This window comes from Dysidea avara, chromosome 15 (genome assembly GCF_963678975.1).
Source record: "Dysidea avara chromosome 15, odDysAvar1.4, whole genome shotgun sequence".
NCBI lineage: Eukaryota > Metazoa > Porifera > Demospongiae > Dictyoceratida > Dysideidae > Dysidea > Dysidea avara.
This window is the reverse complement of record NC_089286.1, coordinates 8341490-8369382: the sequence shown is the minus strand read 5'-3', so window position 1 is coordinate 8369382 and position 27893 is coordinate 8341490. Positions and strand designations below refer to the sequence as shown.

Here is a 27893-nt window from a genome sequence, read left to right as displayed (position 1 = left end):
GTGACAGGACGGACTTAAAAGAAAGCCTAGAAGAAAGCCTAGAAGTACACAGGGTAATCCCCATACCATACAAGTGCGGATGAAAAGGTGTAATCGGATTTCCGTTTCTGTGACGTACACAGATCCTTCGCGGCCACACCAGTGTCCGTATTTTTTAAATATAAATAAACCTGGTGTAGAGATCCGTGAGCATTTCAATCTCCAAGCTGGCCAAGTTGGGATCCATGACTTTTAGCTAGCAATCTCCAGCATGAAATAGCAGGAAGGGGCTTTCTCTTTAAGATTTAATTCTTGAGGTGAGCACACGACAGTATTCCCAGTTAGCGCGCACCTACTATTATATTCTAGATAAAGCCCTTGACCTTCACGTGCAATGGCTGAAAGTTGTACTGATGAGCGATTTATGCGAGAAGTATGCTTGGACGAGAGGCTACAAGAATTGGCAATGGATGGGGATGAAGAAGAGATGGGAGGCGGTGCTCTAACTGATTCCAGTGCGAGTGAAGTCGAACTAGACTCGAAATGGATTCCCTCGGGCAGACGAAAAAACGCTGGCGAGCCTTTTGTCAATCGTCTTTGTCATCTAGACACAGAGTGGGTGGACATTACAGAGGAATTCACAGGTTTGGCCTCGCAATTGTCACTAGGAGAGTTGGTGCAAATGCCCAACTTTCGCTTGTTGGATGCCATGACTGCAGTAGAACTAATGGACCCCAAAATGGACGCGAATTACCAATGGTTTAAGCCCAACCATCATCCAGTGTGTTTAAATGCCCTGATTCAAACAGGACAGCTGAAGGTTTCCGGACACTCAACGTCTGAAATCATCGGAATATATGATGAAATTTTATGTCAAATTACATCGTGGCTTGGTGGTAACACTTTGGCTCAAACTGTTTATACTTGTTTCTATTTGCTTGAGCCAACCAAAGTTGAGGAATTGCACCTCCGAGCTATCTCTCTGTGCTTTATGAAGCTAACACAGCAAATACGGAGAGTTATCTACTGCAGCAAAGTGTACTCAGAAGATGACCAACAAACTATAAATTTTGGATTTGGTCATGTTGGGGCTAGTATTACAGAACAGTCAGTCCTAGCTGCTCTGAAAGAATCTGAAGAAAAGCTACAACATTTTATTAAGCAGTTCAACCAGTCACTGAATGGTAGTGAAAGCAAGGAAAAGAATGCAGAAATTGAGCCAACTAAAGCTCTTCTTGATAGGATAAAATTTTTACGTGGGTTTTATCATTCACTTTTGTTACTAGATAAGCGGACATTGCCCGATTTGGAGAAAGCCAATGCAAAGTTGTTGCAGTGTTTGACTTTGCTGCAGTCGATTATTGAAACTCAACCTATTGGTAAAGAATTTGATACAGATAATCCGATTGACATGGGGTTTTACCCATGTGTTAATCAGCACCTGTTACCCCCTTCACCAAGAAATCCTGATCCAGTTAGTAGAAAAGCCAGTATTGAATATTTCCAAGAAGCATTGGAGAACCTGCGAAACGTGCTCTCTTTTGCCCACAAAAAGACGCTACAAGATATTTTATCTACATCTCGAAGTTTCTCAGATCATGTAGAGAACTGCCCAAGTATTTTACCACGGTCATATTTTGTGTACCTTGCATTGAATTACAAAGGGAAGTTTTTTAGCCATATTTCATTGAAGCCACTTATCAAGGAAGACCTACGGTTGTTCTCAAATCCTGCCTGCCTTAATCCAAAGACCTCTGTTTCTGAGAATGCACAAGCACGGGAAGCAGTAGAGGAATTTATCAACAAGACAGCTCCAGTGATTTTGGACTGGTTAAATGTGTATGGTTACCACAGGTCGACTCATCGGCAACGGATGACACAAACCCTCGAGCTATTCGCTGACCTTCAAATTGATGCAGACCACATGGACAAAATGCTCCATGATATGGAAGAGAAGGCTAATCCTAATAGCCAGCGGCTGAACGTCTCTGCTTTTGGTTGCTGGGTACTAAACTTTCTTGTGCAAGTCATGATGGAGTATTTACAAATTGGTTTTGAACTAAACCTCTACAGCCCATTTGAGTACCATTACATCTTTTGGTATATTGAGTATCTGTTGGGTTGGAGACATACTTGTGTGAAGTCCGCTAAGCATTTTCATTCAATTGAGAACAACCTGCTGAACAAGGGGAAGAAGAAAGGGAAAGTGAAGGCTAAAGCTGCAATGGCTCCGGTAAAAGAACTCGACAAAGAACAGCATATAGTGTTAATAGAGAGATTGCTTTGTTTGGGGTTAGTTCATGAGTTGGATGCACTACGGATGGTGGATAAGTTACGATTTCCAATATTTGAGTGGTTCTCCCCTCACCGAAGCTTTGTAAAACGTTTCATAGCCTTTTCTCCGCTTGTTACACCACAGTTGATCCCTTATGGAACATACCACAAACTTTGTGGTGATGCCATTGCAAACATGAATGGTGAAATGATGTTCACAGCTGCAGGAAAAGAGTATGACAGTGTAAAAAGCACAGCTGAGTCTCAGGGAAGTGTGTCTGGAGAACTTTCACAACTTTTGACGGTAGCAAAGACCAACATGGTGATTACAAAGTTGGCAGCTCAAGGGCACAAAAAGAGTTCCAAGCTACCCGCAGAATTTGACTTCTCTGCACACAGACATTTCCCGATCATTAGAATTAAATAGATACTATACTTTTTGTACACATTTGAACATGTATTATTAGGGTATAATAGAGCACTTGGTGTTAATTATTTAAATACATTTTTAATGTCATATTGTGTACAAAACGTTAGAATTAAAAGCAGTGGTTAATGGGATGATTGTTTTATTATTGCAACAGAAATGGTTAGCTTCTTACATGATTTTTTCACCCCAGTTATTCTCTGTCCTGTTTGGGTACCCACCGATTCACAAGAGTTTCCTTGACAACAAAATTATGAACACATGATGGACAAAGTAATTCTTCAGTTGTCATCTTTGTTGAAGTGGTGACGTCGCAAACAATTGTTCCCTTTCTAACAGACTCCATTACTCTCACAAGTGAAATCATAAATTGCCAGGTTAGTTCAGATTGCGGAACAGCAGAACGTACCACCACACCATAACTTGAATGGTAATATGCCGGTCCATCTTTGTAAAGTAAAAAATGGACGCCAAACTTTGTGCCTGGTTTAGGAACCCAACCTTTTTTACGATAGTGTTCATAAACTACATACTTGTGGATAAAGTTATTGTCCCTTTTACAACATTCTTTCCAAAGGTTTTCTGTAGCTAATAATTGGTCTTTGTTGGTTAAAAAGACTTGTAAACAGTGAATGCGATGGTTGAGATAAAATGCTTCTTCAAGGCTAAGCTGTACACAGTTCTTTAGATGCTGCATGTAAGCTGTCAAGTTAGTGACATCAAAAGATTGTGATTCAAAAGTAATACTACCTGTGTTGTCCTTGGCTTGCAGTGACGCACACTCATTTACTGAACCATTGTCACTCAGAGAACTTACTACAGAAGTCTCTTCCCTCGTCTTGTCCACAACTCCACGTGTGTCATCATACTTTGAGATCACTTTGTCAAATTCCCTTGCCTTTTCTGGTACACTTTCCTTCTCAACAACACACTTACCATAACACTCTCCTTTGTTTGACCTCTCTGAATGTGGCTTAGTTCTGTCAAACTCCACCAGTATTGCCTGCTCACTTAATTGGCCTATTACATTGTCAGTTGTCCCCAAGCTCACTATACGCGTGGCCTTGTAGCTGTACTTGCTCTTAGCCTTCAGATATTTCACCGGGAATACGTTACTTGGACCCTCTGATTGACTTGCCATACATTAATCAAACCCACAATCAAAACGTTTCGTCAGTAAGTTTGTGCATCACGTGTGAACGGTACACCAGTTTTAGCGCGGAGTGAAGTCGAAGGTGAAATATCGGACAAAAATAAAAGATGACGCAGAAATCAAGTGCTGAGCTGATGTTGGCTGCGCTGTGTCAGCTAGAGGAGTGCGGGATGATGGGCAGTGCGAGAATTGTGGTAGGAGCCGCCCACAATTTTGAATGATTTGTGTTTTTATTTATACTCCGTAGGCTGAAGTGCTGTTAGCAACAGAATGCAGTGCGACTAGTACTGTGGAATACAAGCTGAAGGCGTTGGTTGTTCTCGCTGACAGTTTAGTTGATACGCAAGAGTACCGCCGTGCTGTGGTGAGTTAATTTAGTTTTTGAATCACAGGGTGTATCACAATTCTGTGCTGCTTCTTCCTGTTATTAAAACGTGGAAAATTTGAGTTGCTGTTCACCAACTTGGCTATCTTAATACTCAGTCTGGCACCTCTTCGATTAGAAATTGAAGGTCTGGTCTGTCTAGCATCACATACTTGTGCTAGATTACAAGAATCTGGTGCAACCAATCAGGTTGCTTGGTTGTAAATTAATGCATGTTTCGTACAAAATTTTCTCGCATTTTGTAATGGCGGTGCTATGTGAAGGTATACAATAAAAAAGGCATTACTTTTGCTGACAGGAAAGACATTATCGATGACAATGGAAGCAAAGGAATATGTTGTTATGTGGTTATCGTGCATTCCATCTGCGCAAGTACATGATGCTAGACAGACCAGAGCCTTAATTTCTAATTGAAGGGGTGGCCACGCCAGACTACTCAATACTGTGGGAATGTGCAATGTGAAAATCCATGTGAAGCCAGTGATCAGTAGCATGGAATACTGCATGTAGCCTGAACCCAGCCCGGCACAGATACTTTAGTACCCATGTTTTGTCAGTTTAAATGTTTACCCTTGTTGGGCTAATATATAATAGAAAAGGTGTGAAATTGTCATGGAATGCTTTAGCCTTCTGTCTGAGTACATGCATTTGGTGTGTGTACTACATGTTTGCATGTACACAGTAACATGTATGGACTCCTATATACCAGACATGGGGCCAAGTACATGAGTACTTGTACTTAAGTACACTTAAGTACAGATTTGAAAGTACTTGTACTTTACTTAAATACCTTCTTGATTTCCCCAGGAGCTCATCAAGTCCGTAGGACGAGGGAGCATGTAACTCCGTAAACGGCAAAATTCAAACATGGCGTCGCAGTTTATTAATAGTAATTTAAACAGTAACCGTATAAGGATAAACACATACCGCGCATGCTCGCTAAACCCATTACTACTGGCACAATACTGTAGTCTTCTTGCTCCAGCAGTGAGCAATGAAACTCGATTCTTTCAGTATTTACTGCAGATACTCTGTGCTGCTGCCGTTGACTGATAGCCGGCCTACTTACATTACGCGGTAAGCAAGAATGTTTCCTAGCAGTCTCCAAAACATCTTGTCACTATTTCACTCTGTTAGTTAAGCCCTTTCCTCGACGTTTCCTTCCTTGCCATCTCTTTCTTTCACGAATTAATCCAGGCGCTGCATATTTGTGGCATGATTATTACATAATTCTTTACCCTACGATGCAACTTTTACTATATAAGGAATATACTATGTTAAGAAATGTCCGCCATGTTTGAATTTTGCTGTTTACGTTGTGAGTATGCGGAGTTACATGCTCCCTCGTCCTACGGACTCGATGAGCTCCTGATTTCCCCAATGTACTTGTACTTATACTCAAGTACTTTGCTAAGTACTTGTATGTACTTGAGTACTTAAAAGTACTTGTAAGTACTTGTAAGTACTGCAAACATTGTACGTAGTTTGTACACAGTGGGTGAAGGTGCAGTTTGCAACTTTTTGCGATTCTTCTACTGCCTTCCCCATCCTTACTATGTACCATGTTGCCAAGATTAATGATGTCATAGCATTCTGGCAAACAAAAACAATGCTGCTATTCAAGTCAGTGAATTTTAAGAGTTTAAGAGAGAAAATGGTTGACAAAAACCAACCCCCTAGGCGCACTTACATACTACAATACACTGAATACAGCATATATTTTACTACAGCAAAATGTACTTGTACTTTACTTAAGTACTCTCTTGATTGCTGCTGGAGTACTTGTACTTGTACTTGGAAAATTCAAAAGTACTTGTACTTTACTTAAGTACTTTTAAATGTACTTGGCCCCATGTCTGCTATATACATCATGGTAACACAGAATTGTACATGTACACATGGTACTGCTCAAACACATGAAGAGTGCGAGTGATTAAAACAAAGGGTGTGGCACTTGTTTTGCTCACAAGAGTATGCAATGGGAGATGACGAAGTTGTATTTGAGTGAATTTGTATTACATTATGTTTCTATAATGTCTGTCATGTAGTGGTACTACAAAGAGTATGTGAAGATTTATCGGGGATTACTGCAGACCCAGAGAACACCTCACCTGGTAATCATACTATATATGTACATTTTGTCATTGTGTACACTAAGTCCCAGGTCACTGTATGCATTATAAGGCCTCTCACTGGTCAGTTTGTAAGTCTCCAATATTATTCAACCAGTTTTTACCTTATAATGGAGAGATGTTGCTAGAAAATAATGTGTACTGCTAATGTTTCCCCCAAAATTTCAAGACTCTTATCTACATACCATTATTAGTACTCTATGAAATCCATTAAGGGAGCAGAACACCTCAATCACATTTATTTTGTAAATATGGAGGGAAAATTAAGGTGGAACACTAATTTACTGTGTACTACTAATTGTGATATATCTCTGAAAAATTATTGCCATAGTGTTTATAGGAGATACGAGACATGGGGCCAAGTACATGAGTACTTGTACTTAAGTACACTTAAGTACAAGTTTGAAAGTACTTGTACTTTACTTAAATACTTTCTTAATTACCGCAATGTACTTGTGCTTATACTCAAGTATTTTTGCCATGTACTTGAGTACTTGTAAGTACTGCAAGCATTGTAGTTTGTACACAGTGGACGTCAATGAAAATAAATTTATGAAGTTGTAGTTTTCAACCTCTTGGTACTTTGTACAACCTTACTAAGTATCATGTAGCCACAAGCAGCTGTTTAATTGGAATTCTGATTTATATAATAAAAGCAGTGCTGTTGTTTAAATTGGGAGTTGGAGAGAATGGTTGACAAAAACCTGAAACTACCTGCTGTCAAGAAATGTTTTGCAATTCCTGAAGTTTTATCTAAAGGAGACTGTAAGACTAAATGCAACTACTGTAATGAGTGGTTTGTTGACTTGGTGGTAAGAAATTATCATTTATAGTGCATAGTATTCTTCTACGTTAGACACCATCCTTTCCATTGTGGCAAAATAGTGCTTGTATTATTTACCCCAATTAAGTGGTTATTTAACATTGCAGGAAAAGAATTAAATCCGAGTGTGGTAGACTTAAAAATGATTGTACTATGCAGTGTAATAGTTCTGTGAATATAACAACTGTACCTTGCATGTTTGTACTTCGAGCTTAAGTTATTATGCGCGGCTGTTGCTATAGGAAAATGTACTGTACTTGTACTTTATCCAAGTACTTTCAGTATGTACTTATACTTTACTTAAGTACTCTCGTGATTTCAGTTGGAGTACTTGTACCAAGAGTACATAATAATAGAGTAGGGTACCTCTTCTATTATTATGTACTCTTGCTTGTACTTATACTTCAAAAACTCAAAAGTACTTGTACTTTACTTAAGTACTTTCAAATGTACTTGGCCCCATGTCTGGTTCATGTACTGAAATGATGCTGTATTTTTTGATAAATTCTTTGCCTTACTTGCTGATACATAGTCTTGCTGCCCAGAGCAGCTCCACACAATGACAAAAGATGACAACACAACTAAGTATGTAGTGTTTTGTCAGTATATTTGTTTATGTTATCTTTTAGGCTGCCAAGTGTCCATCTCTGGCTGAAGTCAACTGGCGTATTTACAAGTGTTTTGATTTTCTTCATGCGTACCAGGAGGCACTGGACTTTGTAAGTGATAGTGTATATTGAGTTGTCTTAGTGATTGCAGGGTAGTGTGGCACTTATGTATATGTAATGATATTTGTAAATGTGAAAAGTGTACATGTGTAGTGTACAGTATGTGTTGTTTAGTGTGTGTGTGTGCGTGCGTGCGCGTGTGTGCGCATGTGTTATGTGTATACATGTGTGAGTGTGTGTACACATTTTCTTGTATTTAATTTCTTTTTTTCTCCAGCTATCATCCATAGAGGTTGCAGATGTCACTCCCAAGATGTTCATGGCACTAGGGAAGTTGTACCAACACTTCCACAGAGACAGGTGAGCTTGTTTCCAAGAAAGCTGTACATCATTCATTCCCTCTCACACAGACATGCTCAGATGTGCTACAAGAAAGTCCTTTGGTATGTAAACAACAGAAATGATTGAGTTAGTAATCGCTTATCAATGGTGTTGCATGAAATTGTTTGTTGCTAAAATGCTACATGTATAGTTTGGTATATGAAATAATAATGAAAAGAAGTAAAGTAGAGAGTCCATGTGTTATTAATTGAAAATGGCTTGAATTAGAGTGTATGAATAACTTGAGTGAATGTTTTATTAGAGTGGAGCTTTATATATACGTAAATGAATGAGTTTCAGTATTAGAATCATCTAAGTACTTTTATTATTTTGCTAGAGATCATTAGAGTTCAATAACCGAGGCTCCACTGTACACAACTGAGTGGTGTCAGAGACTTTTCATTCGCTTATACCTTCTTACCATTGAAGTGTGTAGACCACAAGCTTATCATTAAAGATGATGACTGAAATGACTCTTTGTATTTCCATTTCCATGCTGGAAAGTATTCATGCTTGGCCTGGTCTGTGACAGCAAACTTTTAGTATCTTTAATGCAAATTCCAGATTGCTGGTATAAGCTCCTGGTACTGTGTATGTGTGTATATTGGACACTTTGGGACTGTCCAGATCGTCTAGGTGTCTTGATTTTCCAGATAACTTTTTGTCTTTTTCAAGACCATTACCATGTGTCCAAATTATGCAGTTGTTCTCATTTTTAAGTATTCGCATAATCAGGTTCCACTGTGGTTACCTGTGCTCCTCTCCCATGTAGTTCCATGCCTTATGCTGCCGAGGCGATGGCTGGTCTTATGTCACTAGGGATGACCCCTCCAGAAGTGGCAATGATTTGTAAGGCTAATACTCAACTGTCTGCAGATGATAATAGTGCCTTTTTTGATAGTGATGGGTTAGTAGAGTGTGTAGTGTGTGTGTGTGTGTGTGTGTGTGTGTGTGTGTGTGTGTGTGTGTGTGTGTGTGTGTGTGTGTGTGTGTGTGTGTGTGTGTGTGTGTGTGTGTGTGTGTGTGTGTGTGTGTGTGTGTGTGTGTGTGTGTGTGTGTGTGTGTGTGTGTGTGTGTGTGTGTGTGTGTGTGTGTGTGTGTGAGAGAGAGAGAGAGAGAGAGAGAGAGAGAGACAATGTAGAACCTTGATGTACCTATATAGGAGCAACAATAATAGAGCATAAATTTCTATTGTAATCATTTTGGCTGAGGATATTTACTGTATGTAGTACACTATGCAATGTACCATATAACGGGTTATTGTAGCGTCTGAAATTTCCTGTGAAATTTAAAAGTTAGCAGCAGAAAATTTAGCGATTGAATGGCAACGCTAAAATTTTAATCTCACTTTTAATTAATATTCACGCAAAAATCCAATGTGGTAACACTTGTAACAAGCACAAACCAGTTTTGTTTCAACTAGTAGAGTGAAAACAAAGCGATTCATGCTGCATAGTGTCGTACACGCCGCTTTGTCTGCTGTCCTTCGCATCCCAGGTAGTATCCATCATTAACCTATACTCTGAATGGGCTGGGAGATTTACTAAAGAACTTGACCCTTGCTAGCAGGCCTGCAGGCTCAATTAGTTCGGATCACGTGCACCTTTCCCTATCTGCACTTCTTGCTTTGTCCCGCATAACCGTGCATAGCTGCATTCCTGGCTTTAGCTGGGCAAACGTATATTTACGGAGTGCTTAGTGATGAAACTGTGATCTTAGACTAAATATGCATTAACGTTATTATACAGTGCCAAAACTCTTGTGAATTAAAGTTTAGCGAATGACCCTAAACACTTTCAAAATTAATTCCTCGCTACTAAAACCCACTATCAGTACGTGCTGTGTATATGTACATGTGTGTGTGTTTGTATAATAACACTGTACATTTATTAATCTGTGTTCAGTATATATGAATGTGTTTACCCACCATTGTATGTTTTACCATAGTATGTCGGCTTGGATGAATGGGACTTATGCTGAGATGATGCATGACTATGAAGGTGTGTGTTATGTTATATTGCTTTGTGTGTGTACGTGTGTGTGTGTATGTGTGTGTGCTTTATTGCTGTATTGTATGGGAAGTCAGTGTATCTCATTTGTTTAATGCTATGTTATGTGTACTCAGGTGCTGTTAAAGCTTATGGCAGATTGTCAAAGCCAGTGAGTATGTATGTGTTTGTGTATCTGTATGTGCCACATGTGTGGTGTGGTGTGTCTGTGTGTCTGTGTGTCTGTGTGTCTGTGTGTGTGTTTAGTGTTATGTGATGTTGGGGGCTCATAAGCACCCGAAGAGTAGTATATAAACTACAGATACGGTTTAGTAAGTATGACATTTGCAGTTTTGCATAAGTGCTTACGTGTGTACTCTATGTGTACTATATTATGCAGTGCATACATACAGTATGATTGTCTTGGGGTTCTGACAAGTGTATGCTCGCCCTGCATTTCCTTTTATCTTCAATTATGCTGCATGCAACAAAAGTTACCATATTGAGGTGTTAATTTTTATATAGACACTTTACATGAGGAGTGTATTAAGAAGCCATGAAACTATTTGAAGTGCTTGTGCTATTGTCAGCAGTATTAGCTCCCACAACATACCATACCATACACCCACTATACAACTCTTTGGATTGTGCCACCACAGAAGGTTGGCTATAATAATTATTGACTCTAGAACAGCATACAATAAGAGACACTACAAAACTGATCAAACTTGAATTATATAGCTACATTGCAAAATCTGTATGTTTTGTGGAGTGGGGGCTAGCAAAATTATAATAAACTGAACAAAAAAATTTTGAGCTGACCAGCCCAGAACAACTCAGGGAAAAAACCTACAGGCTCACTTTCTTTTTTTTTTTTTTTTTTTTTTTTGCCATGTAGGAAAAAACCCAAAATGCTCCACTCCACAGTGTGTGTGCCAGTATAAAGTCCAAATTATGAGTCTCCTTCTCCTACGATCAGTTATCTAACATCTGAGTCAAGGAAAACCAGAAGGGAGGGTGGGTGGGCCCAACCTGTAACACTTTTGTGGCCTAGAATGAATTATAATATTTCACAACACACTTTTATACCAAGCATCACGTGCTACGCATGACACAACCATGACGTATTAACGTGGGAGCTTATTTTCTGTCTAATTCATTTCATTCTAACGCCAGAAAATACACCTCCCACAACATACCATACCATACACCCATTATACAACTCTTTGGATTGTGCCACCACAGAAGGTTGGCTATAATAATTATTGACTCTAGAGGGCACAAAGAAGGCGTTTATAGCTATATTAAGATACAGTCCCAAACTTTGAGAGACTTGTAGCCTACCCTCAATGTTATCCTTCACATAACCATCCTTTGCTGATTCTGAACGCCATCGCCCATGTCTTTTGAAGAGCCTATCGGGCACCTTAGCATTGGCCGCTGCTGTAGCACCACCAGCCCTCAAACTGTGGAGACCAAAGTCCTTGACATTATACCCCAGGCTAGACAGCTTCTTCCGAAAAAGGTCTCGCAGACAAGTGTAACTTATCTTTCCTGTGTCTCGCAACTCTTCACAATGCTTGGTTTTTTGTATTGGCCTGAAGAGGAAACGCTGGTCCTCATGGGGTGTGGCTGTCCTAGCCATATAACGCTCGAGCATAGCTACAGGGCATGTCCGGCTTCCAGTTCTTGATATGACAACCTCGTCTCCTTGACGCAGCTGGTCTGTCTTACTCCCTAGAATCTTAATTGCTAGCATTTCTTCAGAAAACTTAATTTCGCATGGTCTCAGCCTTATGAGCTCATCAAACCGAAGAAAACCTGCAAATCCCAGAAGGCAGGCAGTAGCTAAGCGTAGATCAGACAGTGCTCCTGACTTCTCTGCATCATCAACGACCCTCTCCAGCATATCCACTGTTAGCGGTTCCTTCTTCACTACTGGTTTAGCATATGACCGCTGAAGCCCTTCCAGCACAGTCTTCACGAATAGGTTAGAAGATGGTGAAGCCAATCCTGCACTTGCATGGGCCCATGAGAGGGCATTACAGGCTTCTTCAGCTGCTGACTTTGACCTGGTCTTTTCCCCCAGATGCTGAAGGTATAAGGCTACTTCATGAGGTTTAGCTGGCAAAGGCACCAACTTATGAGAGGTTGCCCATGTCTTCCACCTCCTGAATGCGCCCAAGTATTTCTTAACAGTGCTATTAGCACGACTATGGAGGACTGTGTTAGGTAACTTCTTTGCCAATTCCTTTAGCCCAGAATCTTCTAGCTCATCTAGTAGCTTCCAGCTTCCTTCTAGTAGAATACCTGTGTGTTATAATATTAAGCAGCCGTATATAGTTTCTAGATACCATATACCCATGCATATCACCTAGAACAAAGAGAACATGTCACATGCACGTGGGATGAGTTTGGGTCATCAATCAATTGAGGTGCAGCCGCATCATGTCATACACCAGGGTACTGGGTACTAAAAAGCTGTGGCAGTTGCCCATTCGGAACATCCTTCTATAACACACATAATATATACATATACCTCTGGTTATTGATAGAACTATATAGGCTGCACAAATGATCATTCACATTAGCACTGTAGGCAGAAGTTATCTGTATTAGCCTGCAGACTGTACATTCTTTATATTAGCACTGTAGGCTGTTGTCGTTCATATTAGCACTGTAGGCACTAATCAATAGCACTGTAGGCTGCTGTCATTCTTATTAGCACTGTAGGCACTAATCAATAGCACTGTAGGCTGTATTGCTCAACATAAGCTCTAAGCATTGTAGGCTGCCACCATATTCAAAGCACTGGAGGCTGCAACTATTGGCTAAAGGCAAAAAATTGCCAAAACTTTAGCAACATCTCCTTAAACAACACGCTTTCATTTTATATATATATATATATTTTTAAATTAATTAATTAATAATTTGTTTATTTTTTTATTTTTTGGATGATTATATCTGTGGCTGTGCTACGTTGTAAAATCTAGCCTCACTGCTAAAACTGGAGTATTAGGTAAACCCTTAAACAGATTTTGACCTGTTGGACCTGACAGAAAGAGGGCTTCACTATTAGGAAGCTCAGCTATCCCCACAACTGATTTTATTGGATTTATACCATCTGCAAACAATAGTGGCCAAAAGGGGGAAGATATCCACTGGGGGACTATTAGGGTTCCTTTACAGTGCGTAGCTTGGGCATGCCGAATAACCCTTGGAATCAAATAAACAGGGGGACACCACCAATTATTCTCATCCGTCCAGGAACATGTAAAGGCATCGACAGCCTCTGATCCAGGCGCCCAATACCTTGAATTGAACCGCTCAAATTGGGCATTAGATGGGTTAGCAAAACGATCAACAGAGTGGGGGCCCCACAAAGAATCCAACCAGCTAAAAACAGAAGGGTTCAACATCCAGTCGTCGTAATCGACAATGCGGCTATAGTAGTCTGCCAATTCATTTTGTTCTCTAGGAATCCACTCTGGCTCAATTCGTATGTTATTACTAGCACATGTAGAAAAAATTCCTAAGGCCTCTGCCTGCAAGGATGGCTTTTTACTTCCATACTGGACAATCCTCACCACGTTCTGGTTGTCTGTGAACCAACGCACACGCTCATTCTTTAATTTTGACTGAAATGATTCTAATACCATTCTAACAGCTTTCAGTTCCCTCCACGTAGAACTTTGCACTACCTCACTGGGTGACCACTCACCGTTGGCCACCTTGTTACCATGCTCCACTACATATCCCCCATAGCCAGTACTACTAGCATCTGAGTATACCACCCTCACTGCAGATGGTGTGGGCCATATGTTTCTACCGTTAAATTGAGATATGTTATCTAACCAAAATTGGACTTCGTCCAAAGCTTCCAATGACAATGCTAACTTTTGGCACCATGAAGTGCGGTCATTAAGCACAGAATACAAGCTACGGGTCATTAGGCGGGTAACTGGGCCAAGGGCTAAGGACATTGAAATTATTGTGCCTATCAGACTTGCTAGTTTTCTTGCTACGACCAACTGGGCCTCGTTCACTGCCAGCAGCTTTGACTTAAGCATATCAAGTTTACCCGCAGGGACAGAAAATTCACCCATTGATAAGTCGATTAGGAATCCCAGCCATTCCATGTTGCACTTAGGCTCCCATTCACATTTCTCATTATTTACAATGAATCCCGCATTTCCCAGGTCCAGCTTAACTTGGGCACTTTCTATTAAGGCGTTCTCCTTGCTTTTTACAGCTACAATTCCATCATCCAAGTACACAATAGCCTTCAATCCTCTACCACGCCAATGCCTTACCAAAGGTCTCATCAACTTGGTAAATAGGTAACATGCAGTTGCAAGTCCAAATGGAAGGACTTTAAACACAAAATAGTTTGTTTCACCATTGGTTTCCCAATGAAAACCCAAATATTTTTGATACTCAGGATGTATATCAATATGATGATAGCCAGACTTTAAATCAAACTTAAACATATATTCGCCCGGCTCAAACATCAGGGCGGCTGTTCTTAGGTCTTCGTACTTAAAACTCAATACATGCAAATACTGGTTTAGGTATTTTAGATTAAGGACCAGACGAAGCTTGCCTGATGAGTTTGACACAACTGAAAGAGGGCTACATATATATGGTCTGCCCTCCACTTGTGCTGCACATCTATTGTTAACCAGATTTTCAATTGCTTCAGATACAAAATCACTGTGGCTTGTGGCAGATTTGTGATTATGTTGGAAGTGTGTAGGGGGGATAAACTTAAGAGGCAGGCGATACCCATTTCTTATACAATCTAAAACTGGGGGAGGGGCATCCAGCACATTCTCCCAGAACTCCATATTCTTTTTAAGGAGTCCTTGGACATCGGTTATTTGCTGTAGTCCACTGGACTCTGCTTCCCAGAATTTCTGAGTTATGTCAGGACATGCTTCACCACCAGACATGCCATGATAATTGACCTGGTGCACATCAGGAATCTCATGTAAACCCTCAGACTTATGGACGCTTTTAGCATCAATTACAAGGGGCCTAACCATTGGCTCAACATCCAACTCTTGGCATTTAGCTGGCCCAGCAGCCAGATTATCAACACACCCTTTGATAATAACACACTTTATGTTATTAGTTGGCCTGGAAGCCAGACCATCAATGAACTCTTTGTATTTAGCTGGTTCAGTAACCAGGCCATCAACACACTCATTGTACTTAACTTGCCCAACAACTGGACTATCAACACATGTACCACAAGAACTTTGACCTACAAACTCAGACACATCAGCAGCACTGCTCACGACAGGCTGGTACAGAGGATACAAGCGGTCTTTCGCTTTGCAACTGGCAACCAGGTGGCCATATCCTCCACAGCCATAGCATGGTCCTAGCTTAGGTTGGTTGCGGTACTGCATACTCTGGTACTGCCCAACTGGAGCTCTGTATTGATATGGGGGCCCCCCCGTGGCCATTAGCGGTGGTGGCTGGTACACATCCCTCCTGTAACCAGGTCCTGGTTGGTCCATAAAGGATTGCTGGCGTCTCCTCCTGTATCCCCCATTAATATGGCCACCACCACGCCGCTTTCTGTACGTAACTCCAGTCGTCTCCGATTCCTTCTTTGACTCCTTCTTCGCCCTTTTAATTTTCTTTTCATCATCGGAGTCGTCGGCTAAAGGATCGGCTTCATAATGTCGGACGGCACCCCAATCAGAACTGTCGGCTATCATGATGTGTTTCTGCCTTTTATGCAAGGCCTTCGCACCTTCATCCAGACAGGCGTCGACTTTGGCCAGGGCATCCTTATCTGATGGGTCGGCTGCCAACTTCTCCAGCTCGCTGCGGGCCGATGAGATGGATTCTTGCATCCCGGAATTGAACGTAAACTGGTGTTCATGGCCTTTCTTCTGGAATGTATATCCCGACTTAGTTATCTTCTGGGAGAGATCCTTGGCCGTCTTTTCCTGCGCCGTGTTCACTTCTTTCCTGAGCTCCTTTAAGGAGCTCGAGAGCTTGTCGTCAGCCTGTCGCTGAGCTTTTTGGATCTCCCGCATTTCATTCATTAGCTTTTCGAATTTGTCGTCATCCATCCTCGAACGCAGTCAAATAAGACAAGCCAACCTGTAACACTTTTGTGGCCTAGAATGAATTATAATATTTCACAACACACTTTTATACCAAGCATCACGTGCTACGCATGACACAACCATGACGTATTAACGTGGGAGCTTATTTTCTGTCTAATTCATTTCATTCAAACGCCAGAAAATACACATGCCTGCAGTACCTGTAGCTATATGATAGGTTGTCACTGTAAACAGCATGACGACCATGCCCCTTATGATCTAGCTAGACTTGTGAGAATTGAGCACGATGACCACACCCCTGAACTACAATTTTATAGCACGACAACCACACCAGCTGCACTTATAGTGATCAAATGCGATTTCTTACTTGTGCAAGTAGAATTAAGTAAAAACTCAAACCCACAATTGAAAGTTCAACACTATATTTTACATCCAAATAAGTACAACTTCTTCCTCTTAACCCTTTATTACCGAAGTTTTTTTTATAAAACCGCAAGTGTGAAAACTTTTATGGCTTGTGTGAAATGTGGGCGATACGAGTGGACCCCACCCATTAATTAACCCATCAAGCTATATACCGTTTGATAGCCAACTCTCTCTTCTACCAACACAGCTAGAATACTTACAGATCACACACACAACTCACGCGCTATGAAGCGAAGAAAGCGTATCTTCTCCGTATCGCCATGGCATTGAAAGATGGGCGCCGCCATCTTACTAATCAACGCGATGACATCACACTATTTATTTTTAGAATTCTTATCACGTGGGGAATGGAGTAACTCCAACTAAAGCCTCCTAGTAGCAGGGAGAAGGCGAACATGGAGTTTTAAACAGGTATTATTGTTTTGTATACGCTATTTTATATTGCCAAGTGCCATAACTTGCCCATACTTCTTCCTATCGCCGAACGGTAAACTTCATTAAAAACGCCCGGTCCTTCTGAGCAGTTTGGTAGCAATTTCAGCTTCGTAGCCCCTAGGAAAAAGGAGTTATGGCTCTGTTTATAAAGGGCACTCGTTATGGCAATATATTAGCCATTCGATAATAAAGGGTTAAGTAAGCAAATAAAGAGATTTCCCTTGAAGTTAGCTCTTTTAACCTGCTTCTAACCGACAAACTTGATATAATTTACCAATGTAATGTACTATAACCCTCTAAACCACCATATGGTGGATCGATCTAATACGCACTTTATGTGCTGAATACAATTTTCAACTTTGTTGCACCTTGTTTGTGCATTTAATAATGCAATGCGCTTACTCTAAAGTCCTCACACCCACAGGATCCCAGTTACTGGGGTAAACGGATCCCTCACGGATTATTGTGCGAGAGTTACACAATAATACAAAATGTCTTGTCACGAAAGAAGACTAGTTTGTTAGTTCCTTTTTTGTTAATCGTGTCATTAAGAAGGAATTGAAGAAGACGATCTGTAGCATTGAAGACAGATACAAGTTACTTTCTCAAGACATGGCAATTCACCTCCATTCTCAGACCATGCGTTTCTTTACCTATGCACATTGGGCATGACAGTGGAAGACTTGAGGAAACTAGAATCACTCCATAAGTTATCACCTTAGAATGGTATGAGAAGTAGTATTGTATACTCTCAGCTAGTTTGATAGAGATAAGTAGGATCATGTTTACAGTTGATTTTAATATTTTTATGATTATATTGTTTAATCTTGTGGTTTTTGCTGTGTAAACAAAAACACCTCGATCAAGTTCCTTAGTCCATAGTAGGGCTGAGTGATACTCCCATTTTAGTATCACGATCGATACTAAAGTCACTATTCACGATACCGAATAGTTCACGATACTTACAAATAAGTCAATCATAGCTGGTGCCACATAGCATATTGCTCAGCATTCCTGCAGGAAGTCCTTATAGGTGATAGCAAACTAGCCACTATCATCCTTGTTTACAGTAATAGTTATTGTAACACATGCTTTGAGGTTGTTATGGTGTTCACACCTCTCTGCAGGGGAAACCAGATGGGTGAACTTTATCATTTACAAGGATTCTTAGTTAAGTACTGCACAACAAATGGATTTTTAATGACAGTAATATACAGGCATGATATCACGATAGTTAATAACAAAATATCGCGATATCGATACTTTCAAAATATCGCGATATATCGCTAAAACGGTAGTATCGCTCAGCCCTAGTCCATAGGGAGCATTTTGACATGTAGTTACTAAGGTAATATCCATTCAGGTTGGCTAATACAGCCCATTTTCAGTCCATACTATGTTCTGCCAGAAAACCTGATGGTTAGAGGGTTAAAGTCAGTTATGAACATGCACAATAGCAGTTTATCATGAACCACGATGGTGGGTTTATAATAGGGATCGTCCATGTTTTTGCAAAAAATCCTAATAGAATGCACACCTAAAATCAACCCTCTGGTGGTTCTTTGCAATGGGTATTGGTCCACTAGTATGTATCAAATGAAAAGTATGTGAATTTCAGACAAACCTGAAATTAGCCATTTCGTTCATATTCTTCATAATATTATTGTTTCACCCATGTACAGCAAAAGTTATCCAGTGTTAAAAACTATGTAGCCATGCTTGCTGAGTCCTTCTGTGTGTCCATGACCTATATTCCACAGGTCGCCAACTACCCTACAGCTCATAAGTTCTCTTTGTCATTACACGGTTCCATATACTAAAGAAACCATATGGCGATAAAACTACAAGATTCCGTTGTGTGAGTTCCTCAGGTTTTGTTGTAATCAAGGCTATAGCAGTACTTCTTACCCTTAGAAGCACAACCACTCACTGTAACTTATAACTGCTAATCATAGTTATCATTTCTTGTGACGGGTAGCTAGCTCAGTCATGATGATGCTAATTATAATGTGACGACAATTGATGATAACTTAAGAGTCACGAGACTACAACTACACGTGTAGTACGACAACAGCTGCTCAATATTAGGAATGTGTAGTAGATCAAGATACTCTAATACAGCAGTCACAGCCACACGTGTATTTCATAGCTGTGTTCTAACAAAAAGTTAACAAACTGGTGCAGTAAATAATGCCAAGTAGGGATTGTACTGCCAAAGTTTCAAGCCTATTGCATACATTGAGTAGTTTCAAAATTATAGAAGAACCCAATGCAATGTGCAATAACTATACTGAATAGATAAACTACTGGCATTTAACTTTGTGGCCATAGCTTATGTGTACAATGGCTACCGAGTTGAGAGTTGGCTCAGCATGTTTAATCCACCAAGGTGTAGTCTTATTTACTTGTGCATACCAGTGGAAAATGTTTCAAGTAAAGCCATGACGATGTAAACTAACGTGTGTATGTTACATGCACATATTTTGGACCACTCGAACAACGCAAGGATATTCAAGCTTTCCGTCCAAGTTATGTATCACTACGAATGCATGAAATCACATTACTTTTGTTCCTGTATATTACATACACGTCTGTCGTGCCATCCACACTTGATCTGTATAACCATGTATAATAATATTTTGATATGTTATACATTATTAGTTTGTAGTAGTTCACAGTCCAATTTAGTCTTTTGAAAGACTCTTTATGTACAGGCGACGCCTATTCTTTGAGCACAGGAAGATTGCAATGACGACACACCTGTTGTGTGAGGAAAAGGCTGCCAGTAATTATACTGAAACCTTCGCTACTGATTATAATCGCGACATGAATTGAATGGAGGACAGATGATAACACAACTACTGCTCCCATGACAAGACTGATCTTATGCAAAAGAGGCTGCTGTGATGTAATGATGTAAATGATGTATTTTTATCTTCTGACTATATCACTCTTAGCTTGTCACTACATTACACGATATATGCAAATTGATGCAACATGCATGTACCGAGCACCTCAATGCTAAGCTGTGCTAGTAGCCTGGCAATAGTAGTAACATAACAGACTGCGTGTGAGTTGATAGCTATTTGGTATTCCATTACTACTACAGCTATGATACCAACGCTGTAGCACAGCTCAGCTGTGTTGTATAACAGCAAAAATTTTCCAAATAACATGTGTGACTCTTCGAACATCCAAATTATGGCAATTATTAACCCTCTTGTTATGGTGTATGTATGGATACTAATCCAAATTCAACTCCTGGCAGTTGGTGATACTCATTATCATCTTTAGCAATCACTATAGAAGTGCAGCCATCCATGGGATAGTAACAGTGAGGCTATATTAGTAGTGTAGACAATATCGATCGATCCTCTTGATAGTGCAGTTATCAACCTGGCAGTATTGTAGGGTAGTGACTTGTTGGAGGTCATCATCACCACTAGCTGGTAGTTGTTGGTTAGAACAGTGAAATGATGTTACCTTACTGACTATAGTAAGGATAACAATGAAGAGTAGAGTAAGCCAAGCCATCAACCTTTCTTGCTAGAGTGCCAGTCACATTTGTTGTGATAAAGTGACTTTTTAAAGCAAAACTATGTATAATGTTGCAGTTAGCTGAACAATTTTGCAATTGATTTCATATTGCATATAGTTATCATTTTACTCAACTGAATAAACATGTGTACGTCCACCAACTATATACACTGTCCAGCAACTGAGTAGCTTATTGCAGCTATAATGTAATGTTAGTAATGACAACAAAGCACTTTCAAAGAATAGCACTCTTAGACAATGGATAAATAGCTTCTTTTTTTAAATCGATTGTGGGATTAGTCTTCTTCATTTTGGACAGTCATGTTCTTAACCTGATACCAAGCAAGGGTGCCTCAGTTCATTGTTGTTTTCGTGTTACAGGACAAGACAAGTCTTATCACCACTATACAGAGTCCTTCAGTTAGATTTTGCTGGTTTTGGTGGACACTATTTAGAATTTCAATTATTTGACTATTTTCAAGCCATAACTACAATGTCTACTAATAAGTTTGGATCTCCAAGGTACTAGGTAGAGGAAGAGGCCTGCTGACTTTACTCCACCTGGCTGCAGTAAGAAGCAGAAGGATAGAAGTGAAGAAGCCATATCTGAGGACATATGCCAAGTATGTGACACACCAACTGTAGAATACTCATCAACCAGTGAAGGAGAAGAGGCTGTGTTCTTTGAGGACAATGTAATGCCTGAATTCATAGAAAGTGTAGTGGATTAACTTCTGAACTATTTGATATTGTAAGTGAGTCAAACAAACCTTTGCGATGCTGTTACTGCATGCTGACACATCAAAGAAGTGAGATCAACACACTGAAACACCTTTTAGAATCTTTAACTGTAAAAATTTCCAGCCTAGAATCTAAAACAATTGAGACCAGCACAACAGTTAACCCACAACCTCCTCCTAATCGGACTCCCAAAGATGCACAGTTTCTGTCAACTTCAAATCCAATTCATTCTTCTGACTCTACCTGTCAACACAAGTACATAGCCCCTACTTTTAAGAAGCCAGCTACCCCAGATGACAAGATGCAAGATGATCGTAAGTTTAACATAGTTGTCTTTGGTATAGATAAATGCAGCAAAGGGACTCCAAAGAATGAACGACTCAATCATGATCTAGACAAAGTCACATCCATCATCACTAAAGGAGAAAACAGTATTACTCCTTATCCATCCGTGCCCTTGTGAGACTTGGAAAATACCATGAGCAATTGAAGGAATCTCGTCCACTACTTGTCAAACTCAACCGATCCATTGATGTATCAGCGCTGTTGTTAAAAGTAAGATCTCTACTAAAAAAACATTAGAATAAAACCAGACATGTCTTGAGCTGACAGGCTTGTTGAGTCTCTTCCTTCTAAAAGAAAAGTGGTCATTAATTCAAAACAGTATTGATCGCAGTCATCAAAATTTGAAGCAACAAAATTTTTGTGAACAAGAAACTTCATGGCCAAGTTATAAATTCAACTTTTGTCCTATCTCAGTTTCATCAGCTCATTCCAATGGATTCTTCCAGTAGCTAACTGACTATCCCACAAGATTCCTGATTTTTGTAGCTAACTAATCAGTTTAATTATAGTGTATGTATGTACGTAAGTCTTGTTAGGCTGCTGGTACAAGTTACCAGCAGACCCTTGGTAGTTCTCTACCATAAAGTTTAAATAAATAAATAAGATGTTATGAGCTTTTTAAAAAGTAATGTTTAATACAAATCGCAAGAAAGTTGAAATTGTTTGATCCTGTGTGTGTACATATCAAACAGTATGGTCATACTGTTTTGTAAGGTTACCCCTAAAATGATGCATGCCAGTAAAAAAGCAGCATCTAAAAACCATCATGGAAATATCATACGCAGCCAAAATCACCTTTGCGGAATAGTCTTACTCCATTCAACATCCAGTGCAGCCTTAAAAACAAGAAAACACAGGCGTCCGGATATTGATTTTAAAAAAATCGCCACAACTCAAAATTTTGTCTGCTTGCCTGCCTGACCACAGTTGCAAGGCTAAGGCCAAACGAAGCGGCACATGGCCACCATTTTACGCTACAATAACATACTCACCAGTGGGATGTGCCTTTTGTAGTTCCAACAAATGTCTGCCTTCTGTGCTTTACCATTCCTTTTATCTTCAATTAAATGGTCGTCTTCTTCCATACCTAGGAGCGTATTTAGAAGGCATGAAATTATTTGAGGTGCTGACTCTTGTGCAAGGCTAAATAATCGTTGTGACAACAATCACTGACTTTTTATTGTTTAGAAATCAAGGATGGTCTGCTGTCTCCATTGTTTGCTGCGTACCTCACGGTTACAGCTATTTTTATTAAGTGGTGAAGTTACATTTTTGCTGTAATTTGAATAGCAAACCAATCAGCTTTGTTAGAAGAATAAGAGGCACATTTTATAGGAATCAATTGCGTGCTATTAATTTGTAGACCATTTAGCCACTCTAGGTGGAGTAGATACATGTAGCTGTGCTTGTATAAAACAATCACTGATCTGACCACACCCCTAAATAACCAGAGCACATGCTTTGCACTTAATGATCTGTGTACTCCATGATCACTCCCCTTAATGATTTAACTGTAATTAGCTATGGTTTTGCTGTAGAAAACTAGACATGTCAAACCACGTTCCTTAGCATGACTCATTCAAGATAATCAGGGAGATCAAGATACTCTAATAAAGCAGGCTGATGTTCTAGCCACTTGGCTGTGCTGCCTCGTTCATACACGTATGTACATACATATACAACGCTGTATAATTTGTGTTGGAAGTACTGTACATGTACTCAAAAGTTCAATACCGATTTTTTTTTTGAGGAGAAAAACTTTCAGAGATTGGCATCTATCCATGAAAATTTCCCCATCAAAATGACATTATCTGAGAAGCGAAAATTTCCCTCGAAATTTTGGATGGGGAAAATTCCCTCCCCCCCTCAAAAAATAAATTTTGCTAAACGGTACCTAAACAGAGCTTTCACTCAGCACAGAACACACAGTGAACTTTCTTTTATATATCTAAACTTAATTCACTGTCTATAGGGTCAGCAACGTGCATAACGTCAGTTTAATCAAAGGTCCTTACTACTTATTCAATACTAAATGCCTTTTCTAAAAATTCTACATGATTCGTGCTAAGTACAATTGTCCTCTGTAAACTACGGATTCACTGTTGTTTTTATAGCTGCAGCTATTGTAATTATTTGTGGTTTTGAGTTAACATGTTCAGTTGTGGGAAGTCTTACCAAACCACTCTATGAGTTTGAAGATCAAGAACTGAGCATGAGATATAGTAAACATTGGCTAGTCTTAAGTGTCTGTAGCCTCATGGCTCCTGACCAAATTTAGGTACATACATACATACACACACACACACGTACGCACGCACGCACGCACGCACACACACACACACACATATATACACACATGGTCTATGTATGTTTATAATTATGCAGACTTCCTAAGTGGCTTATGATATAGAACAAGAAAAGACATACATTTGAAGCAATGAACATGCCCTTGTCACTGTATAATGCAACCATAGATATTATATACTACGTACCTGGGATTGCGTACCGACTTTGTTAACACTTACCAACATGTCAATCCTCAATGTACGGTCTTCTGTTAGTAATCGTAAAAGTTTCCCGTAAAACTGGCCACCTCCTGGCGATTTTAGTAATACGAAAGATTTTACCTCTTCAGCGCTTAGTAGGCAGTAAAAGGATTCACTAGAACACTTCTCAATAGACTGGATTACCAGGAAAACGCTTGAAATACGTACAGCATAAGCATCGTGAAAGTGACTTTACAAGCCTCAAACTTGCCACCATATTTCATCAAATAATGACTCAAAAAACCAAGCTACAATCATCATACCAATCTTAAACCATTGTCTGTGTCCACTCAACCAACATCGTCATAGTAAGTGATATATTTAGCCATTTAACAAGAGCTGAAATCCCCTAACACCTTCCAACAACACGAAGTGGAAACCACTGTTTGATCACTCAGCTCGTGCCGATTTCCTGGCTTTGACACTTAGCCAATCAGGATCTGTTCTCTAGCCATTGGAACTGTAGAGGGTAGCAGATATGATGCTGTTGACCTCCAGTACCATGCTGCCTAGTACAACACTTGCGCGGTACACTACAAAGGAGAAGTGTTAATGAGTACAACGAGGATCGTTCCTTTGAAAACTGGCGGTATGCAATCCCGGGTACGTAGAGTATAATGTCTATGATACAACTGGGAGAAGTAAAGTCTAAGAAAGAATGGTCTAGTTGTGCTTAGTTGTGCCAACACATCAGGCCAGTTTTAAATTGTATTTATCGTTACAAGGTCCTTACTAGTTTTTAAGGCTCCTTGTCAAAAATTCTGTTTAACGTACCATTGGACAATGGACTCTACCAATGATCTGAAGCTTTGAAGTGTTTTTAGCTTTTATAGATCCACCTGTATGATGTAATTGTGGGTTTTGGTATTAAATATTTTTAGCTGAGAAAATTTTTTAACCTCACATATGTGATTGGCTGTGGGAAAACACCCATCTTTCAAAGTCATGCTATATGAATGCATTGAAGTACACTGGGTAAAAGTGCATGCTACATAAAAAGTCTTCAAATGGAGCAATATAGGGGAAACACTGTCTGTACCTTATGCATGACATTTTCAGTTCATGGCAAACACACTAGCCTAATCTTTTCTTTGTAGCCCTATTTTTAGTAAGTGCCTGTAATTTATTTGCCATATAGTTGCTGTACAAATTGCTATTCCAACTGTCTAGCACCATAACTTGTACAGTAGTAATAGTAGCTTATGCAGTAGAAAATGCTCTCTGGTAGTAGCGTGAATAAAATAAACTAAGTTGTTGACAGTAGCAGCTTCTAGTGAGGTAGTATTTTTATCACACTAAATGTTATCAGATTCTAACTATTTTTAATGTGTAAACATGTTTGTTAGTAATTATGTATATGTGTGTATTGATCTATCTAAATACGTATCTATTCTGTACAGCCTTATTCAACTACACCGGACATGAAGTGTACTTTGGCTCGTTGTATGTGGAAGCTTGGTCGAGAGGCGCAGGCCACAGAATTGTTCTCCATTTCAAGAGCTGCTGATCCTTTTGTGTTGAGACATATGGACCTGTATGCTCAAATACTGTCTTCCTCTAAGGCAATACCATCACTGGAAAAGTTTGTTTATATTATGTACATGTGTGTGTGTGTGTGTGTGTGTGTGTGTGTGTGTGTTTGTGTGTGTGTGTGTGTGTGTGTGTGTGTGTGTGTGTGTGTGTGTGTGTGTGTGTGTGTGTGTGTGTGTGTGTGTGTGTATGTATGTATGTCTGGTACCAATAAGAAAACTTTGTTATACTGTACTGTCATGCTATGGGAGGCACAGTAGATCATTAATGAGGATTTGCAATACTACTCAGCACATCAGTGATCATTTGTGCATGTGATGAATCGACCGTACTGTCAAAGGAAGTGTGTTTCATTCTTTAACTGTACAGTATCTTCTGTATTCGCCCAAGTGTACTTTATCTGCCATACAAATACAGCATACCTCAGCACTTTGATTCTCCCATGTAAAGTACATTAGATGTTCACATGGTACTTGTTCTTGAAGTGTACACTATCATACAGTACAATAGTACTGTATAGTAGGGACGATGAAGGTGTGGGCATGGTCCACAAAGAAAAATCTACACAAAATCATCTACAGAAATCCTTCACGGCCATTTCACAGTATTGATCTGGTATAAACAAGCCCAAATGTGTCTTCAGAACGACCTGAAACGTTTCTGACAAGGTGCTACGAAATTTAAAAAAAAAATTATTTAAACGAATTTTCTACTGCCTCACTGCCTGCCTCACTGATGCGTTCAGTCAAGCGTAGCGGAAAACTGGCTACAGCTGCAGCCTTGCTTCTTTGGTGGAAATGCTTCGAATTTTGTGGAGAAAAAACCTTTCACAATATTAAATACCTACGTTGTGTGTGCTACTGTCTTACTGTTTTATCTTTGATCCTTCTTTATCGTGGCCATCTCTCATGGGTACGGCTTCCATCAAAGTACGCACACCACAGCTCCCCAACGTTGGAATAAACGTGTAATGTTGGGATACACCTCAGGATGTGATGCTGCCTGTTCAACATCGCCACTATACGTGTAAGGATTAGAGTGTTTGCTTTGGCTTGAAGGTGGTTTCTTTTCCGAGTTTAAAAACCGGTTGTATATGGTGCCTCTCTACAGACTCTATGGGTAGCTTTCCCAGAACACTTTTCAGGCGTACTACAACTGAAAAACACCATAGTAGGCCTCATAGGCTCGCGTATCTCGTCGTCTAGAAAGTGGGCGTGACCCGTACTTACGCGAACTAAGAGTAAGACCAACCCTGAGGCTTTGTTGAGAGAATTAGTGGAAAATAATACTGTAGACACACTATAAAACAGTTGAAAAGATACTTCTGTGGGTAATGTGTTGTTTAAAGTGGTTTGTTAAAAATCTGCATCCTTAGGAACGTTTAGCCGTGTATTTCGAGAATTGCAGAGGGGAGGAATTACTAAATACGGTTATTCAATAAAATTTACCAAAAAAAAGTACACAAACAAATGCAAAAAAAAATTAGGAATTTTCCATTTGAGTAGGGACTGCAGCAATAAAAAACACTGAAACAAGTCGCTGAGACAAAACACAACTGAATGATTGCATTTTAATCCCTACTTTAACCACTGATACAGCAGGCTAAAGTAGGGATTAAAATGCAATCATTCAGTTGTGTTTTGTCTCAGCGACTTGTTTCAGTGCTTTTTATTGCTGCAGTCCCTACTCAAACGGAAAATTCCTAATTTTTTCTTGCACTTGTTATATTTGTTTTTGGACTGCTACTTACTGCTACTCCTGAAATACATAGTCCCTGGGGTCACCACTGTGTTTTAGCCTGCAGGCTTACTAACAGATGGGGAAACAACTTCTATTCTATACTTTTTAGGGCTGGGACGAAGCTTCAAATGTTTCATGGGTTCGAAAATTTTGAATTTTAAAACTACCCTTTGAAGCTTCGTAATACACTCATAGCCTACGAATTGTTACAACTAAATGTCGTTGTCTATTGCATAGCCTACGAATTGTTACAACTAAATGTCGTTGTCTATTGCAGCTACTTATTCATATTGCACA

General features: G+C 39.8%; 4 protein-coding genes across 4 annotated transcripts; 2 read left to right on the top strand and 2 right to left on the bottom strand.

Moving 5' to 3' along the window:
* The first annotated feature begins 145 nt into the window (after positions 1-145).
* On the top strand, positions 146-2823 carry LOC136245904 (N-alpha-acetyltransferase 35, NatC auxiliary subunit-like). Its single transcript, XM_066037358.1, has 2 exons — positions 146-296; positions 349-2823. The coding sequence occupies exon 2, from the start codon at positions 374-376 to the stop codon at positions 2678-2680; it is 2307 nt and encodes a 768-aa protein (XP_065893430.1). The 5' UTR covers positions 146-296; positions 349-373; the 3' UTR covers positions 2681-2823.
* On the bottom strand, positions 2003-3861 carry LOC136245907 (uncharacterized). The gene has a single exon (XM_066037362.1). It carries the CDS (start codon positions 3819-3821, stop codon positions 2874-2876), a length of 948 nt encoding a protein of 315 aa, XP_065893434.1. The 5' UTR covers positions 3822-3861; the 3' UTR covers positions 2003-2873.
* On the top strand, positions 3834-25908 carry LOC136245905 (anaphase-promoting complex subunit 7-like; the record flags this gene model as incomplete). The annotated part of the gene is given in 10 exon segments (XM_066037359.1): positions 3834-4027; positions 4081-4197; positions 6267-6332; positions 7803-7892; positions 8119-8201; positions 8252-8284; positions 8995-9129; positions 10170-10222; positions 10348-10382; positions 25727-25908. Coding segments are annotated over 10 exon segments (881 nt in total), but the record flags the coding sequence as incomplete, so codon positions are not given.
* On the bottom strand, positions 10850-13113 carry LOC136245906 (integrase/recombinase xerD homolog). Its single transcript, XM_066037360.1, has 3 exons — positions 12572-13113; positions 11524-12520; positions 10850-11193 (listed from the first exon to the last, which is right to left on the bottom strand). Exons 1-3 carry the CDS (start codon positions 12573-12575, stop codon positions 11190-11192), a joined length of 1005 nt encoding a protein of 334 aa, XP_065893432.1. The 5' UTR covers positions 12576-13113; the 3' UTR covers positions 10850-11189.
* Positions 25909-27893: the final 1985 nt, after the last annotated feature.